The sequence below is a fragment of the Ptychodera flava genome, chromosome 5 (assembly GCF_041260155.1).
Source record: "Ptychodera flava strain L36383 chromosome 5, AS_Pfla_20210202, whole genome shotgun sequence".
Classification (NCBI taxonomy): domain Eukaryota; kingdom Metazoa; phylum Hemichordata; class Enteropneusta; family Ptychoderidae; genus Ptychodera; species Ptychodera flava.
The window spans coordinates 7763008-7782041 of record NC_091932.1 but is presented as its reverse complement, the minus strand read 5'-3'; the positions used below and the strand labels follow the sequence as shown (position 1 = coordinate 7782041).

General features: G+C 39.6%; 2 protein-coding genes across 2 annotated transcripts in view; both read right to left on the bottom strand.

The window, feature by feature from the left end:
- Positions 1 to 12585, bottom strand: part of LOC139132681 (sacsin-like) — a 32534-nt gene extending 19949 nt beyond the window's left edge. The window contains 3 exon segments of the mRNA XM_070698949.1: positions 6619 to 6698; positions 11175 to 11253; positions 12412 to 12585. The gene's annotated coding sequence lies outside the window, so the exon portion shown is untranslated.
- Positions 12586 to 14550: 1965 nt separating this feature from the next.
- LOC139132906 (sacsin-like) lies at positions 14551 to 18322 on the bottom strand. The gene is made up of 2 exons (XM_070699265.1): positions 17999 to 18322; positions 14551 to 16987 (listed from the first exon to the last, which is right to left on the bottom strand). The coding sequence occupies exons 1-2, from the start codon at positions 18012 to 18014 to the stop codon at positions 15279 to 15281; spliced, it is 1725 nt and encodes a 574-aa protein (XP_070555366.1). The 5' UTR covers positions 18015 to 18322; the 3' UTR covers positions 14551 to 15278.
- Positions 18323 to 19034: the final 712 nt, after the last annotated feature.

Genomic DNA, 19034 nt, shown 5'->3' with positions numbered 1-19034 from the left:
GATTGGTCGAGTGCTGAATATTAAAACCCCATTAGCTTTATCTTTGAGCATTATTTTTATGATTTTACTTTCAGGCTCAAATAATTCTGTGAGAATGTACCAATTTAGGTGTGTGTATACACTTATTATTAACTACCCGCTTGGATTGCACATGCAATTTTGAACAAGATAAAGGTTACACTGCGATTAAATGTTTGCCCACACATTAAATCGCAGCCCCATGCGGAAAAGCAAAAACCATCTGCTCTGCCCCAATTTTTCACAGAGTAGTCCAATGCAATGCATAGGGGTGATCATTTCAACTGTGACATTGTATGTTCTGTTTCCTTTGTAATATTACAAATTTTTGAAAACGGTGGGAAATCAAAATGATCATTAAAATTTGAATTTACCCATCAAATGTTTCACAATGGAATTAAGTATATGCTAGAAGTAGTTTATCAATTCACTTTGCCCTTACTTTTTTCTGCTATTGTAGTCCATGGTCTAGACTTGCGACAATGATTCTGGTTCCCATTTTAAAGGATTGCTGACCCTCCTAAGGGGCTATTCAGTTTCTTCGGTCCAGGGGCGGTGGATTATTTTATATTGTTTTGCCGATGTCAAAAAGCGGCTGACCCCCTTCCAACTTTTGAAAACAAAGTGACCCCCTATTGCAACTTCGAAAACTGGGTGACCCCATGCGACAAAGGTAAAACAAAAGGTGAATAAATTTCTGTTCATAATCAGATGTCCAGAACTGTTGTACATAAACTGATGCCATTTATTAATATCAAAGACAGAACAGCAGTAAATCAAAACCTTTGATGGGTGTTTCGACTTGCCAGCCATCAAATTACATCTCCTGAGAAGCCATAGAAAGCTATTTTTATAAGTTGTAGGCTTTTAGCCAAATCTGATGTGCGCGGTGTCTGAGAGGACATTTTATTTTAACATTGAAACCATAAAAGTACAACTAATAATGACAAAATTTCCTTTTGTTAGCTATCGTATTGGTCATGAAAAACACCCTTTTGCTGAAAACCTGTGACACAAATTAAAGAAAAGAGTTGTATCAATGAGAACGAAAAAATATTCTCATTTTTGTCTTTCTAAAATATGTCACTGTATCAAATTTATGGTGAAATATTAGTGCATGTTGCTTTCTTATACTGAATTCTCACAGAGAAAACAGAAAAGAAATAAGAAATTGTCATGTTTTTCGTATGAAGTGCAGATTTCATAATGATTAGTAAACTTCGCAAAACAGACTTTCAATTTCAAACATCAAGATATCTCAGATATACTAAATACGGTGTCTTCAATCGGGTTTAAAGTTATGCGCCCCAAGGGTGCATCGAAAATTGTAACTGAACAATAAAATTTGTGGTTGGTATGATGCTTTGCAAAGCAAACTTTCAATATGTAAACATCCAGATATCTCTGATATATATGTTTGATATATTAAAGCTACGGGAAGTTACACGCCCAAAGGGCGTGCCGAAAAATGCAACTGAATGTGAAATTCGTGGCTGTACGATGTATTTTAGGCAAGTATGAGCCCGAGTTGATTTCCACCTTCGCGCTGGGCTTAATAATGTCCAATTTAAACTGTAATCGTGCCAGAACTGTGTGATGAAATATGTATAAGTTGAACTCTGTACTATATACTCTATGCAGAAACAAGCAGTGACACTGTTAATCCTCATTGGGCAGCGCCCTCAGTCGGACATTACCGTTTGTTCTTTTGTTATGTATTACGTTGTTCATACGTTGCAGTTCAGCCATGTTGTATTAAAAGTAAGCAACGTTACTTATGAGTTGTCTGTGTATTTACTCGACCATCACATGGTGTCAGGAGTGGTACGTCTACTAACGACGGCAGAGTTAAAGAACTCACAATCAGGATCAACTAGCGACCAGTCTATAGCATATAGAGGAACCGCAGTCCACAAGCGACAACGTTGAAAATCCTGTTCAGCTACCCACTCGACGGCCACGTGGTTGCAACAAGTGCTGAGTCAAAATACAGCTCACGAGTACGATGTTGACAATCACAATTACTGAGTCAAATACAAGAGGCCAACACGTCACAGAATACAACGAAAGGACCGAGAGAGACTAGCACAGCCCTCCGGTAAACAGTTTAACAGCGCCAGTATTGCCATAAGAATTTTCACTCTTTGAGCACGCCATAGACTGTTGGGTTTGCCAGACAGAACACCTGCCATTTGGTCTCCGTTCATCTAATGGTATAAAACAACCACAAGTGCCAGCAATGCGTCAGGATTTCAGATTGCCAGATCCATTATCTCTGCAAGGCAACATTGCAGAAAATTGGAGGCGATTCAAACAAGACTTTGAAATTTTACTGTTGGCACAGGAGGCCAATAACAAACCAGATGCAGTGAAAATAGCCAGATTGCTAAACACAATAGGACCAGATGCGCGTTAACAATATAAACCAGTTTACGTGAGGAGAAGATGAAGACAAAACTAAGTACGAAGTTGTGCTTAGCAAGTTTGATACTCATTTCCAAGGCAAGAAGAGACGGCAAAATCCAAGGCAAGAAGATAATAGTATTTAATCGATACAAATTCTGGAGTGCTGAGTGGAAAGAAGGAGTGGAGTTCATTGATCACTTCACAACCCTACAGAAACTAGCGGCACAGTGTGAATTCTCAGAGAAAGACAACATGATACGTGACAAAATAATATTCTCTCTGAATGACAATGAACTGAAAGAGAAACTCTTGAGTATCGATAACATAACACTAGACAGTGTGCGTGACAAATGCATCGCAGCAGAGACTACCAGGAAAGAAGTGAAACAAATGTCAACAGGTACAGCTGAAGAAAAAACTATTGAAGCAATCAGAAGACGTGGTAAAAAGATTGCATGAGGAGGTCCTCAATCAAAACCCATGCAGAACAGCAACCCAAAACACAAGTGCGGTAACTGTGGTACCAGGCATCCACAAAGAAATGTCCTGCCTATTGGAAAGAATGCCACACATGTCACAAGAAAAACCACTATGCTAAAATGTGTAGGAGCACAACGCGAAAAAAGGTGGTACACACAACACAGTACGACTCATCCAGTCAGGACGGTGTCTATGAGATGGGAAGCATTCTCACAGTAAGCAACGTAGAAAAGACCAGACAAGCCTGGTTCGAAGCAGTTGATGTCGCAGGTACACAGTTCAAATTTAAGGTAGACACTGATGCGGAAACCAATCTGATTTCATAGAAAGCATGGAAGAAAGTTGCCAGCCTCCCAAAGCTGACAAAATCAAAGGTCACACTGCAAACACTCGATGGCAGCAAGATTCAACACTATGGCAGTGCAAGGGTCACTTTCAAGGTCAAGGACATGCAAACTGAAGCATAGATCTTTGTCATCAAGCAACAAAATGGCCCAATACTTGGTCTACATACAGCTACAGGCTTAGGTTTGGTTCAGCGAGGTGAAAACCAAGCCGACACATCAACCAGATCACATCAGGAGACTACAAAGGAATCACCAGGGAACAAATAAAGCATGATTACAGATCAGTTTTCGAAGGAAAACTTGGCAAATATCCTGGACAGTGCACAATCAGACTAACTGACGATGCGGAACCAAAGATAAACGCTCCAGGGCAAATACCTCACAAAATGAGAAGTCAACTTAAGACAAATCTAGCAGAGATGAAAGAGCAAGATGTTATAGAGGAAGTTGACCATCCCGCAGACTGGGTAAACAGCATGGTATGCACAGCAAAGAAGGATCATAGCTTAAGACTGTGCCTGGATCCCAGACAATTGAGAAAATACATAAAACGCGAACATTACATGATACCACCTTCCAAGAAATAATTGCCAAGCTGGGCAAGCCAAAGTTCTTCACCATTTTCGATCAGTCATGGGCCTTCTGGCAGGTTCAACTCGATGAAGATTCGAGAGATCTCACCACATTTCAGACACCCTATGGCAGATACCGATTTAAGAGAATGCCCTTTCGGTATTTCCAGTGCGACTGAAGTCCTGCAGAAAAAGGGCTTTCAGGTATTTGGTGACATTGAAAATGTCCACATAATTGCTGATGACATGCTAATAGCGACAGAAACAGAAGAAGAACATGATGTTGCACTCATCAAAGTACAAGGGCGAGCTCAGGAAAATGGTATGAAGTTCAACGCTGGAAAGATACAGTTCAAGAAGAATGAAGTGGTGTACCATGGCATGCATGTATCTGCAAGTGGAATACAAGCTGATCAAAGTAAGATCATAGCCACAGAAGATATTCCTGAACCACAAAACCAACAAAAGCTGCAGTGATTCCTGGGTATGATCAATTACCTGTCACTCTTCATCCCAAACAAAGCTCAGCTGACAGAGTCACTACGACAGCTTGTAAAGGATGGAGTACCATGGTTATGGGGGAAAACAACAAGAGAAAGCAGTAGCAAGGATAAAGAAAATCCTCAGTCTCCACGTAGTGGTGAAATTCTATGATGAACACAAGCTCCTTACAATTCAAGCAGATGCCAGCCAGAGGGGTATGGGAGCATGCCTTCTTCAAGATGGCCGACCAATTTCATACACGTCTAGACCACTCACTAAAACAGAGCAGCGCTATGCGCAGATCGAAAAAGAGCTGCTTGCAAGTGTCTTTGCAGCAACCAAGTTTCATCACTATATTTATGGCCTTGACGTCACAGTACACTCTGATCATCGACCCCTTGAGGCAATCCAGAAGAAAGACCTACACAAGGTTTCTCCTAGACTGCAACTTATGCTGCTGAAGCTGTTGAGATATAGACTCAATATCACATACAAACCAGGAAATCAGATGCACATTGCTGACGCATTGAGCAGAGCTTACATCAGTAATAAGCCACAGCAAGATGAAGCACTAGACATGCATGTGCATTCAGTGATGACATACTACCCTGCTTCTCCAAAGAAGATTGACGAGTATAAAGCAACAACCATGCAAGATGACACATCACAGCTCATCAAGCAATACCTACGGAAAGGATGGCCAGCAAGGAACCAGCTATCACCTACACTGCATCCATACTATGACTAAGAGATGAAATATATGAAGAGGATGATCTACTTTTCCTGTCAAACCATATGATCATTCCAGAAGGAGAGCGTCAATTTGCACTAGAGAGATTGCATGCTGGACACCAGGGGATGGAGAAATGCAAGACTTTGGCTAGAGAGATAATGTACTGGTCAAGAATAAGCAAGGATATTGCAGACGTCATATCCAGTTGCAAAGTCTGTCAGAAATTTCAGCGCAGAAACAAAAGAGAACCTATTCAACAGCATGATGGACCATGGCAGAAACTAGGTGCAGACATCTTCACATTTGCTGGAAAGGACTATGTCATCCTAGTTGATTACTTTTCTAAGTATCCAGAGATAGCTAGGCTCTACAGCCAATTCAGTAATACAAGCAATGAAGATTATCTTTGCTCGCCATGGAATTCCAGAAACTATCATAGCTGACAACATACCGTTTGAAGCAGCGGAATTTAGAGAATTCTCAAAACAGTGGAGTTCCAACTAATCACTTCCAGTCCTAGATACCCACAGAGTAATGGTGAAACTGAGAAGTATGTTGGCATCGTGAAGATGATGCTTCGCAAATGTCGAGAAGATTTTACCGACCCAAATCTAGCTCTATTACGCGATAGGAATACACCTATAACTGGATGATTATCATACAGTCCGGCACAGATGTTATTCAGCCGCAGACTCAGAGATGACATACCTTTGAAGCGAATCCTCCTCAAACCCAAACTGACGTCAAACTCCAAACAACAGTTGATGGAAAGACAGGAGAACCAAGCCAGATACTACAATAGAGGTAAGATAGACAGACCTCACTTCAAAGAAGGAGAATCAGTACATGTCAAAATGGACCCAGATGACAGAGAGTGGATACCAGCTGTTGTCAACAAGAAATATTCTACACCCAGAAGCTATGTAGTCACAACCAGCAAAGGGCGAATGATGCGTCGCAACAAGCAGATGCTAAACAAAGCCACTAAGAAGACAACAATTAGTCCACCATATCCAGATATCAAATCTGCTCCTTCAGATTCAGCTGGTACATCATTAAAACACACGGAACAACCAGCTGAGGGAACCACCTACCAATGCTTTGAATCCAGCAGATGGTTGAGATCATCACAGCGGACCAGCGAGCAACCAGCATGGCACAAAGACTACATTGTGACAACCGTTTACCAGCAGCATCCAGAGGAAGCCGGCTGGAGGAAGGGGTGTGATGAAATATGTATAAGTTGAACTCTGTACTATATAATGAAGAAACAAGCATTGACACTGTTAATCCTCCTTGGGCAGCGCCCTCAGTCAGACATTATCGTTTGTTCTTTTGTTATGTATTACGTTTTTCATGCGTTGCAGTTCGGCCATGTTGTATTAAAAGTAAGCAACGTTACTTATCCGTTGTCTGTGTATTTACTCGACCATAACAAACTGAATTCATCGGTAGGCTAATATTTCTATATACGAGAACTACGTGTGACTTCTCGTATAATATTGACTGATTTGATGCAACACACACTTTGAATCTTATCAATGGCATGTACGAGTAGTTTGTAAGAGTTCAAACTTGCCTTGTTTGTGTTGTAAAAATGGTTCTTTCACATATGATAGTCGCAGCTCCACCAGTAAGAAATCTCTAACAAGTAGTGTTCTGCAATGAAAAGTAATACAATCACGTTGAACCTCCTTTCAGTAAAAAGCTTCGTGCTTTTCCGATTACTATATGTGTGTTTGTACTGTGTCTGTGTGTCGTCTGCTCCATGCACACTGTGTTGCTCGGTCGCGCACAGGATTGTAACATCTAAGTCGGTTGCTGTGACCAACTCTTTTTGGGTTGGAAACGGTAGCCGACTGGTTTTGTGTGAGGCCTAGCAGCTAGGCGATGTTGTCGTGAGTGTGTGGGGGTTCGAATCCCGTTTGGGTTATAGTAAAAATTATATTCTCAGTGACAGGAATTCAACACATCACGAAACAGGCAAATTGTTGAACTCTTCATCAAAGCTTCATTACCTGTACATTTGCATATGTATATTTGTAGTTTTGTTTTTGCAGTATATTTCTGATTTCATTGCGAACCAGTTTATTTTTGTACTCCTAAATCGTACCTAAAATCGTTCTTCGGGATACTATCATATAACATTCATGAAACTGGTTTTTGCATTTTTAGATCAGCAAATGACTAATTTGCATATGAGCGAACTTTCCCATTGAGGGATGTGCATCTGAATTGACTTGATCAAAGCTGATGAAACTTTTATACTGAAACATCGGAGCATTTCAGGTCATATCTGATTTATCATTGAAATTTAGTTCACGGTAACATTTACTTGCCAATAATAGCAAGCGCAGCAAGAGCGGCCAAAGGCCGCTCGCAAAGCGAGCATTAAGACTAACGCGTGTAGCCTACACGACATTTAGAATGGAATCTCTATATACCTACGAGTTTGAAAAGAGAGCACTTCCATGGAGGCGGCTATTTTGAATACTTTTATACGGATTGCGTGAAATTAAGACATCATCTACCACAAATCCTACTCGATAATGTGTATTTCCGACAAAAGAATCTCTCTGTTCCAAAAAAGTGTGAAATTTGTTCAAAATGACTATTTTCGATCACTTTTGAAAGCCCGGTTCCGTCATCACAGTGCGCCGCCATTTTGAAACAAGCCGTAACTCTCGCGATAATGAACGGTCAACTCACGCGAGAATTAAAAATCATGTGCTGAGAGCTACCGACAGGATCCGGGAATATCAAGTGCGTGTTTTACATTAGACTGCCTCTGTTCCCGCCCCTGTTTAATATAATAAACTGATCGGAATCATATAATTTACCAGTTTTAAATAATTTTCGCTAGTGAACTTGGCATTTCCGAGTTAAATTGCTATAAATGTTATTGTAGAAAACAATTCACAACAATTCAACCTCAATGGCCAAGATATGCATCATGCATCAAACACAGAAATTAGCATGCTATTGCCTGAAAACATCAATGACGATATACCCTACGCTGCGTTCGCTCTCAGGTCAGACCTGTTACATATAAGGCAAGCGCAGCGAGAGCGGCCGAAGGCCGCTTGCGAAGTGAGCATTAAGACTAGCGCATTTACACGAAATTTAGAATGGAATCTCTATAAGCCTATACCTACGAGTTTGAAAAGAGAGCACTTCCATGGAGGCGGCCATTTGAATACTTTTACACGGATTGCGTGAAATTAAAGATATCATCTACCACAAATCCTACTCGACAATGTGTATTTCCGACAAAAGAATCTCTCTGTTCCAAAGAAAGTGTGAAATTTGGTTCAAAATGACTATTTTCGATCACTTTTGAAAGCCCGGTTCCGTCATCACAGTGCGCCGCCATTTTGAAACAAGCCAACTCTCACGATAATGAACGGTCAACTCACGCGAGAATTAAAAATCGTGCTGAGAGCTACCGACGGGATCCGGGAATATCAAGTGTGTGTTTTACATTAGACCGCCTCTGTTCCCGCCCCTGTTACAATAAACTGATCGGAATCATGTAATTTACCAGTTTTAAATAATTTTCGTTAGTGAACTTGGCATTTCCGAGTTAAATTGCCATAATAATATATAATGTTATTCTAGAAAAGACAACAATTCAACCAAAATATGCATCATGCATCAAACACAGAAATTAGCATGCTATTGCCTGAAAACATAAATGACGATATACCCTACGCTGCGCTCGCTTTCAGGTCAGACCTGTTACATATTAGGCTATATTTCTTTCAACATGATTAAGTCAGTAGAGTCAGTAAATGCCTGTATTTCAAGGAACCGCAATAATTCAGGCCACAGCTTTTGCTCCTGTAGATCAACTGGAAGTTACTAACGCGTGTTCACGAAATTTAGAATGGAATCTCTCTATATATATCTACGAGTTTGAAAAGAAAGCACTTCCATGCACGGAGGCGGCCATTTTGAATACTTTTACACGGATTTGCGTGAAATTAAAGATATCATCTACCACAACTCCTACTCGAAAATGTGCATTTCCGACAAGAGAATCTCTCTATTCCAAAGAAAGTGTGAAATTTGGTTCAAAATGACTATTTTCGATCACTTTTGAAAGCCCGGATTGGTCATCACTAGGCGCCGCCATTTTGAAACACGCCAACTCTCGAGAGAACGAACGGTCAACTCACACGAGAATTAAAAATCGTGTGCTTGAGAGCTACCAACGGGAATAGTACGTGTTTTACATTAGACTGCCTCTGTTCCCGGCCCTGTTACAATAAACTGATCGGAATCATATAATTTACCAGTTTTAAATAATTTTCGTTAGTGAACTTGGCATTTCCGAGTTAAATTGCTATAATAATCTATAAATATTATTCTAGAAAACAATTTACAGCAATTCAACCTCAATGGCCAAAATATGCATCATGCATCAAACACAGATGACGATATACCCTACGCTGTGCTCGCTCTCAGTCACCCTCTCCCCTCCCGTAAAATAAAACTGGCCCGGACAGATTTTTTCGGAGTGTGTGTGTGTCAGTCAGTCTGTCAGTCTGTCTGTCTGTCTGTCTGTCTGTCAGGGAAGGATGGCGCTGTCTTTATATTTTTTTCACAGGGAGTCTTTATAGGGTAAAACACAAAAACAGCGATCGCTAAAGATGGTTTGGAAACAGGATTTCCCTCACCTATTAGAAAAACTAAACATACTTAAAACAATTGTGGGAAAGAGACATTAGCTGTACCTTTGGGCCAGTTTTTCATTTCATGTGTTTCTGTGTATGAACTGCAGCTTCTTGATCTATTCCCCATAGGTTGCAAGAATAACAAATATTCTGTTTGGAAAAATGCCCTGCATATGTGTGAAGACCGTCATCATTGTTATTAATGACAAAATATTTCTAGTCTGGACTTGAACTCAATTTTAAAGAAAAAAACAATGCTGGCTATACACATACGGCTTTGTTGATAAACTAAAAACTGGGCTATTCAACTCACTTGAGGGAGTAGAATAATAAACTGCAGTAGATACACAAAACAAAACCTCTAAAAAATTTGCCAAAAGTTACAGCTACAAATGGAGAAAGGTCACTCTTGGGTCATGTAGATGGCCTATTCTCATCCGTAGATCTGAGTTGTTACTGAAAGGGCCAGTCAGAGTGTGTATACCGTTCCATTTGTGTCCTATTTTAAGTGACACAGTGTGACTTGAATTCCACTGTTCCAGGGCCGGGCCAATGTATTGAAAGGGGCTCTTCACAGTTATTTTCAGTAGGGTTATCAACAGCTGTCATCTAGTCTTGCAAGTTTAAGCTACGAACTTTTGGCTTCCTTTCTGTACTACAGAATGATGCAAAAGTTGTTGATGAGTTGTTTCATATTTCATAATTATTGTGCATTGGAACAAAATTAGTTTTTCTGTTGACATGTTGAACAAAGAAACTGAGCAGTTCGATGTGATCTGATGGGCTGATGACTATGGGTAAGAGAAAGTACCTTTATGCTTGTGCGTGTGTTCTTTACCATAAACACACAACAGAGACTGTTTTCCTCACAATTTATTTAATGACTTTTTATTCATGAGACATTTTAACACATTATAGCAATGATAGAGTTTGTTTCGAGCCGCCCCCCCCTGAAGTCCCCCAAATTCCTTCAAATGTCCCTGAACATACCCTTGAAATTTTCAAATCCCCGCCTTAGTTCGCCCTCTAGAGATGTTCGTGAATGCAGTCGTATACACATAGTACAGTATCTCAATTTCCGTCTTTTCGCCTTCGCCCATGAAGCAAAAGACAGAGTCCAGATACTAGACAATACATACCATACCAAAAGCACTGATGATGCTGAAATTTGTAGAGCGCCCTCAAAACACAGACTATGTTACCGGACAGCAATAATATTAGCCTTCGTAGAATTTAAAGTGAAAGAGAAATTTTAAAGGACAGACTTATAATGGTATTATCCTTCAAGTTGATTTGGAAACGTACGAATCATTCGACATGAAATCATGCTTTTTTTAACAGTAAAACTCTGAAATGTTGGACTGTGTCGGAATTTGATTTGATAACTGTTACCATTTTTTTCTGATTACGTATTGTGCTTCCATATTCGTCGGAAAAGGGGCTTAATAGAGCTACTCACCTCGTGGCAGCTGCCCTTGCAGTGACAAACCACCCGGGTTATTTTCGGCTTCAATGGATATGTTCCCTGGTTATAATGCCTGTGTATAGAATGACAGACATGGGAATGGAAGGCCTCTGTGCGTATTGTGTTACCTTGTTACAGCCTCATTTCGTAGAAAAGGGTGCAGTTGTTTGTGTGTGAAGGTGGACCAATCAGCTACATGTATTTGTGTCATGCGATTTGTCAGCAATATAGCAATCAAGCGTAACGTGATCTGGCAGTAAATATTATTATGACATTTATTAAAAAACGGTGCTTTATTCAAGTTGGAAACTACACGTACCACCCGACGCTCTTACGTGTTTTATGGCATTCTGGTAAAATGGGATTTTAAAGTTCATGTTTTTCGACCTTAGGACGTTTCAGTGTTATGGCTTTGATCATTAGTAATGGTGTGTTGTCATCATTTATTCGATTCAATAAAACAACAAATATTAGAGCCGTTTTACTTCTCTTCATTAGAACGAAAACAACTTTATTATCAGTTGAGATAAGTGATAGGCTGTTTAATTTACGTAGCAATAACAAATTAATTAAATATTAACACAATACCTGAAAATTTTCAGACATGAATTTTGACATTTGCAAATGAGAAAATGAAAGCAATTGAAAAATTATGACAAAGTTTTGTGAGAAGATGAGAAAACCTCTTTCTTTTTGAACTACTTACTTAGAAGAACTAGATAAATTAAAGAGATTTGTTCCTGTCTGAGGGTAGGACATTAAGTTATAAAACGAAGCTAAAAATGTGGCCCGTTGTTTCACTTTACAGTCAAGCTTTGCCCTTCGGTAAATTCTTGATATTGAGGAAACCAGCTCTCTCAATAATTCAAAAATCAAGTACAGTACATTCAAAAAACAAGTGCACGGAATTAAAACAGAATATGTAATTGTTAAACCTGTCGACAAATGCTTCAATTGTCATCTTTTTTCGTTATGTCCCTATATTTAGGTTGCTATCCTTCAAAGCATTGAAATGAAAGTAACCTAGCAGGGTCTTAAATGAACGTTTAAACATTTTGCAAAACTTTATGCATGCAATACAAATACTAATACATCAGTTGTGAATTAACATTGAAACGTACGGTATGTAGAACTGCCAGGATTTTCAACGGTAAGACTTCGTATGTATTACATCTCAACAGGTTCTTTCACTATCGTCGGATAAGGATTTACAGGTACAAATCTGTCCTACCTTACTGGTGCTTCCAGCTTATTCTCTTGTAATTCGTCGTACGTTGACTTTGAAATTGGTCTGCATTCATGTATCCCCTGGCTGTGTTGCCGTTTCTTTTAATCGAACGAATACAAGGTCAAACAGCGTGAGATATGTCTGCCTGACATAAAATGCAGACAGTCCAGACGTCCCTCTGTGGTTTTACAGTTTATACAGTTTATAGGAAAGGTACAGTCACGTGGCGCATGTCGTTAGACCAATCGCGTGCTTTGGTTTTGCACGTTTCGTCGTCGTTGAGACAACTTTATGAATATATCCACAAGATATGATATATATCAGACGTACCAGGCACAGATATGCACTCGCTGCGCATAAATTGGACGTCAGGGTGAAAGGTTAAAAGCAAGATTGGCCGCACTTTGGAACACTGGTGATATTACCAGTCAGGAAAACTTGACCTACGTATACCAGTAGAGCATTTAAATCTGGATAAACTTTATTTACATTCAAATAAAATGGAGTGAATAGGCCTTCTTGCTGCAAACGAAATATCCAACATTGCTAAGAAAACGTCTTTTTCACGAGGATGATATCACCTCATGTTCACGGAAACAAACAATGTCGACAATACATGCACGTATTCAACAGGGTCACTTGACGGTGAACCAGATTGGAAACTATTATAGTGGTGAAGCAATGAAAACACACCGAGAAGAATTACTTACATGGGGACGTGTTGCAGTGCTCTTTTTAATGCTTTTCTGTCATTGATTTTGTTCAATGCGTCTTCGAACATTGATAAAGAATTTAGATCCTAGGTCAGGCAGATACTGAATATTTAGAGACAAGCTCTGTGCCCTTCTCCTTCTCTTACGGTGAGATTAAACGATGAAGGCACCTTACTATTGATGGCATGATTAATTAAAAACTAATTTATTATTTAATTAATTAATTAATTAATTAATTAATTACGAAATTGGAATACTTAGGTAACTACTATGAGCAAATCTGTTGTACCTTACCTTGCAAAATGCTCAATTATTTACTGATCAGCGCCGGAGTATTGTTAGCAACATGATAAGAAGTGGCGGACAACAAAGGTCATTTTTCATAAAATTTTGTTTGATACGAGATACTACTTTTATTGTTTGACATGTTGAAAGATACTGAATGAATGGGCATATATTCGACCCCGATTTTAAAAACGATAAATGAAACAATTGCGAAAATGAATTATTGGTTATGACCATTAATTCATTTTCGCTCTGGTTTCATTTAATTTGTCTAAAATTGGGGTCGAATATGTGCATGGTCACCCATTCATTCAGTATCTTTCAACATGTCAAACAATATAAGTAGTATTTTGTATAATAAAAAAAATCATAAAAAATGGCCGACTTTGTCCCTTTAACAGTGTTTGATTGAAAATGGTTACTACAACGACACCAAGAAATAAGCATATCAATATATTAATTCTGATGCATAGAGCAGCAGACAGTTGTCTGAATCTCAAAATATTACTTCCTCATCTGTCCAATATATAAGACGCCCATTCAATTTAAATTCAGTGAAAATATATCTCAGACTGTTAAATAGAGAGTCGTGATAGTTATTTTCTGTAACCCTCATGCATACTTCTTAAGTCTATTTGATGGAAATAATCGCCCGAGGTTCAAAATTTTGAAAAGACCTAAAACGTTCAATGGAAGTTCGCGTTTGTGTGATTATCAAGGTACTATGCGCCTAGAAAGTGAGAGACTTAAATTTTTGCTCAAACTTTCCAAAAGAAATCTTCCAATCATTCTCTTTCAAAATAAAGAATAAAATTCAGGGGAGGGGGCCACCAAAGTTGGGGGAGGGGGGTCACCGTGTAGAGTTTGGTACAAATTACCCAAGATTATCCGATATTTGAAATTCAAAATGGCCGCCATCCCCGTATTAACTCTATGGAGAAAAATAAAATTTTCGATTTTTGGAAAATTTTCCGTCGTACTTTGAATTTTTAATCACTGTTACAAATTGTAATTGAGGCGTGACAAGGTATGACACAAAATATAGAGCATATAAAACATTCTCACATTTAACCATGGTGTGCTACATTCAGATATCCGTCGAAAGCTCGACTGCCGGATAAATATAGGTCAACTCTGTTGGTTTCAATGGAAAATTGTTCCAGTGCAACAACTCATCTTTATTCAGTGATGTCAAAATCTTCGAATATACAGCCTTAATTAACAGTAATCAATGGTATTTTACATAACAAAAGTTTGTGACAAAACTTGAGCATATTAACGTTGCTTTAACATTGAACTTTGATACGTGGGCCTGTGTTCGTGTTTTCAATACCTATACTCAGTGAGGAGTACGGAAGTATGATGAGTGTTATAGAAATCAAGGTCTCTCAAGCACTGGAATTGTTAACAACAACGTACTTTACACGGAACATATTCAAAGATGTAGTTAAGTTGGGAATCATGCTCTCTTAGCATCCATTGGTTACGACTCCTTGAATTGATTGCCAGATGTTTAAATATATCCAATGGCTTTACGCTTATACATTAATTAAATGTCAAGTTATCCTTTAATTTTCATTGCCATCTCTGTCAGATTCTCAGAACCTTTTGCGTCATCAATGATAAGATTCAAATATGATACGATATCTATAGAGGTTTACTTGTACGAAACGCCTGCATATGTGAATCGTAATGACGACGCTATAGTAGTCATGAACCACCACTTGTAGTCAAGAGTTATTCTGAAATATACTATATAGTGACATTTCTGCGTGTTCTCCGTTAAATTGTTCACCTCCTACTTTCCGTAAACAGGTCCAAACTCATGATTGATAACAATGGATTTTGTGCCAAACCATGGTTGTGAAAGGGTTAATCCATATACTCTTTAACAAGCCATGCAATCGCTCGTAAGATATTGCTGGTATGTCTGAGAGCAGCACTGGCTCTCCCTTCAGAATAAACATCATTAGGAATTTGCATTCTACCATACATATCTGGATATCGTGGATGTAAATGATCGCACTTCAAGTTGAGCAGTGCCCGGACGTCCGCCATCACATCTGCAGGCAATCCATGCGAATATAAGCACGAGGCCAGCGATATATTAGAGTGGCTTCGAGATTGTGGTAAATAGCCGAGGGTTGCATACAGGCCGCCCTTCAGGGCTTTCTCGGCCGCTTGCTGGCATTTAAAACATACCCATTCGTAGGATTGGCTGTCAGTGACTTTGAAGTCATTGGCTGCTGCCCTGAAATCTGCCTTTGCTTGGCGAAACCATCGTTTGCCTTCTGAAATGTTTGGGATTGTGGATCTTTGATACGTGTGTATTGATGGCCCATCAGTTGAAGTTAGCGAATCAACAGCGCTACTTTCACTCAATTTAAGACGGTATTTGGCAAGATCATTTTCCCACCTCGAAAACAAGGCACTGTATTCGGATGTGGTGCCAGTATCATTGTCTTTGTTGCTTGTCGATTCCATATTTTCCATCTTTGCTCGTTTCAATCTTTGTTGTTCAAGATTTAGTCTGTCTACTTCTTTCTTTAGATGTTTCACCACCTCGGTTGCGAAATTTTCAGCCGTTAGATTTCTCGCTAGCTTCCATGATAGAAAGAGTCGTTTTACAGCAATTCTGCGTTGGTCATCAGTAAACGATGTGTCAGACCAAATATCTTCCAACAAGCGAGATATCCCCGCGAGAGTATCGTTCAACGATTTGTCGTTTCCTCTTTCTCCAGTTGTTGATGAATCGTCAGTCATTTTATCTATCCTGTAAAGATCAAGGCTGGGAACAACAACGGGTTGGTCCATTCCAATATGAATCTCATAAACTCGTTTAAAGTTGTAGTCTGACCCGTCAGACTGAGTCTCAAAAAATTTCACTTCCTGGAGTACCTTAGCGTTGATAACGACAGGTTCGTCATTTCCCGAATCTAAGGCGTAACCCACAAATTCATCCTCGGCAAAGCGGTAGTTTGGATATTGGTGCAGGTGTTGTGACGCCAATACCGATCCCATTGGTGGTGACTGACCCACTGTGAAATTTAATGATCTCAGACTGCGTTGTTCATCAGATAAACTCTGGACAGCCAGGCCAGGTTCGCACTGGAGACATTTCTCGATCTCTTTCATTACTCTCTCGGCTCCGAGGTCAAGAATCATGCAAATCATTTTGGCAATATGCCTGATAACGGATTGCTCTTCGATTAGTGAAACATGTAGGAGATATATGATATATTTATCTCTGCCTTCCTGTACATAGACCGGTAATTCTTTCACGTTGTCATCTCGCTTGTCTTTGTCTTTTTCTTCGTTATGTGGAATAAATATCGCATTGACACACTTTACTTGGATATTTTTAAGTTTCTTCAACCTATGTTGCATTTTGTCAGTTGTGAACGTATCTGCGTAGTTTTCTATCTGTCTAGAGATAGTGTCTACAAAACTTTCAGATGACAAACGTTCTCTGAAATCCATTTCAAACGGGCAGTTAGGAGCCTGCGCACAAGGCTCTGTTGTAAACTGTGTTTCTTCTGTCAGCAATGACTCAGGGTAGAACTCAGACGATGCAGTCACACCTACAAGACCAAATGTACTAGTTTTAGAGAGTTGTCGTTCTCACGGTATACTGCGTTAGTGGGGCTTGTTACCGTGGCCGTACCCTAGAGATGATGTGTAAAAGTTGAAAAGATGGCGTTTAAAATTTAACAAAAGACGGCACTACTCCATAGACCAGTGTAGAGAGCACCTGGCTTTCTCAGTCACTGCAAGGAAATATTATCCATGGACGGCAGACCACTCAACATTGAAATAGATGGCTTCGCATCAGAGTGTAAGTCTATTTAAAATGTTCAATCAGCTTTTTTGACACGGCCAAAAATGGGTCACTGTCAATCTGCATTTCGGACCTACCCCGACCTACATTTTAATGCGCCGGTCAAAATATTTTAAGGCGTTATTCAAATTAATTTACCAAAAGTGTACCCCATTTTACGGGTTCTACAAGAAAACGGGTTTCTAATCACGTAACCCTCTTGCCTAGAGGATTTAAACGAAAAGGGGGCAGCTACTAAAACATCCAATAAAATTAAACGTCACTGAAATATTTAAAAAATCCTTGCAGTAGGCTGTACAATGTTGTATGACACATTCGACATTGTTCAATGCATCGCCCTCCAAGTAGAGTTGGTCAGTCTCAGCTAGGCCTCTCAACACAAACGGTGAATATCGAAACAACATTTAGGCCTAATGAAAAGATACATGAAAGGTGGAAATGCATGAAAAGATGCATGTGACCAACAAACAACATTTAGAAAAGGCATGTAAACATGTGTGCTATTCAAGCTGATGTTTGCCAAACTTCACTTATGGTCTTTATACCACCTTATTTACTTATCTATTGGATGTTGGCACAACAAGTGCGTAGCGGTAATAGAATGAGGTCGCTACGCATATGTTGTGCGTTGTTCAGAAAGTAGTCGAACACGGTTACACCTCCCTGCCTACGGGACTCAGCGCATAATTGTGTGTGTGAGAGCAGCACTGTACCTACATGGATAGAGTTATTCGATATTACGGTCCACACATACCTGCCCTGCCTTCCATGATAGTGATCCTGTAGCCGTTGGGTCACGTCGGTTTCTGTTCACACGACTGAAGTGTTCTGTCACCGTCACCAAGTGTCTCTGGTTTGAGCCAACTGTGGGAGTCCGGTTTGGATTGCCTTAGAAACTGGAGTTAAGACGCACGAGATGTAAGCCTTGTGCTACACGTCGATCACCAGGACATAATTTAGTAAAACTGAGCCAAAGCTAAGCCAATGGATTGGGACGGATGGAATATTTTTTCAGAGTGAGGAGCAAGTCGAAGTAAAGTTCGACTGTGCATTAATGTCGGATTCAGAGAACTGTGTCACAGGTCAGAGGCCTTTCAGTATCACGTGATTCAGGAAGCCATACATGCCATATGTAGTATGTGTAGAGGGCATGCACACGCGTATATGTTGGCAGCAGTCAACCAGCCAATTTTGAGAAAGTGCAATTAATGGCAGGTGGCCTGACAAGAACATGTTTTCTGATTATTTTTCGCAGATCCATCCCGACAACATCAGCCACGTGTAAATACATAATACAAAGGTATTTAAAAATCGCCGTGGAAGTTAATTTGAGCTGTCTGTAGTCCGAGTCCCCTCAACCCACTCCCACTAGTAAAATCTATCCGCCTCCCTATCCACACTGCCCTCTTCCTACTACAAGTCAACACAAATGGAATGAATGCGTCATTGTTTACATTTAGTACATGCACGGGACAATTTGGGAAAAAATGTTAAAGACATCGTTCAGTTATGAAAGCATTGAATATGAATTCTATGGCGGAAAGGGAATCAATTTAACAAGCAGTGATAATGACATTGTAAAATCATAAGTTTGAATTTTCATATAGCTTACCTTTATATATCAAGCATCTTTAACAATTTTACTTATATAATTTTATGTGATGAGTAACAGTGTAGGAATCGGCTAATATGAAAAGTTTCTTGTAAAATACGAATTTTCGTACCCTATTCTCTTCTTTTAACGAGCATTTTAAAAGTCAAGTCGATTAATAACATTTAGAAGAGTGTTA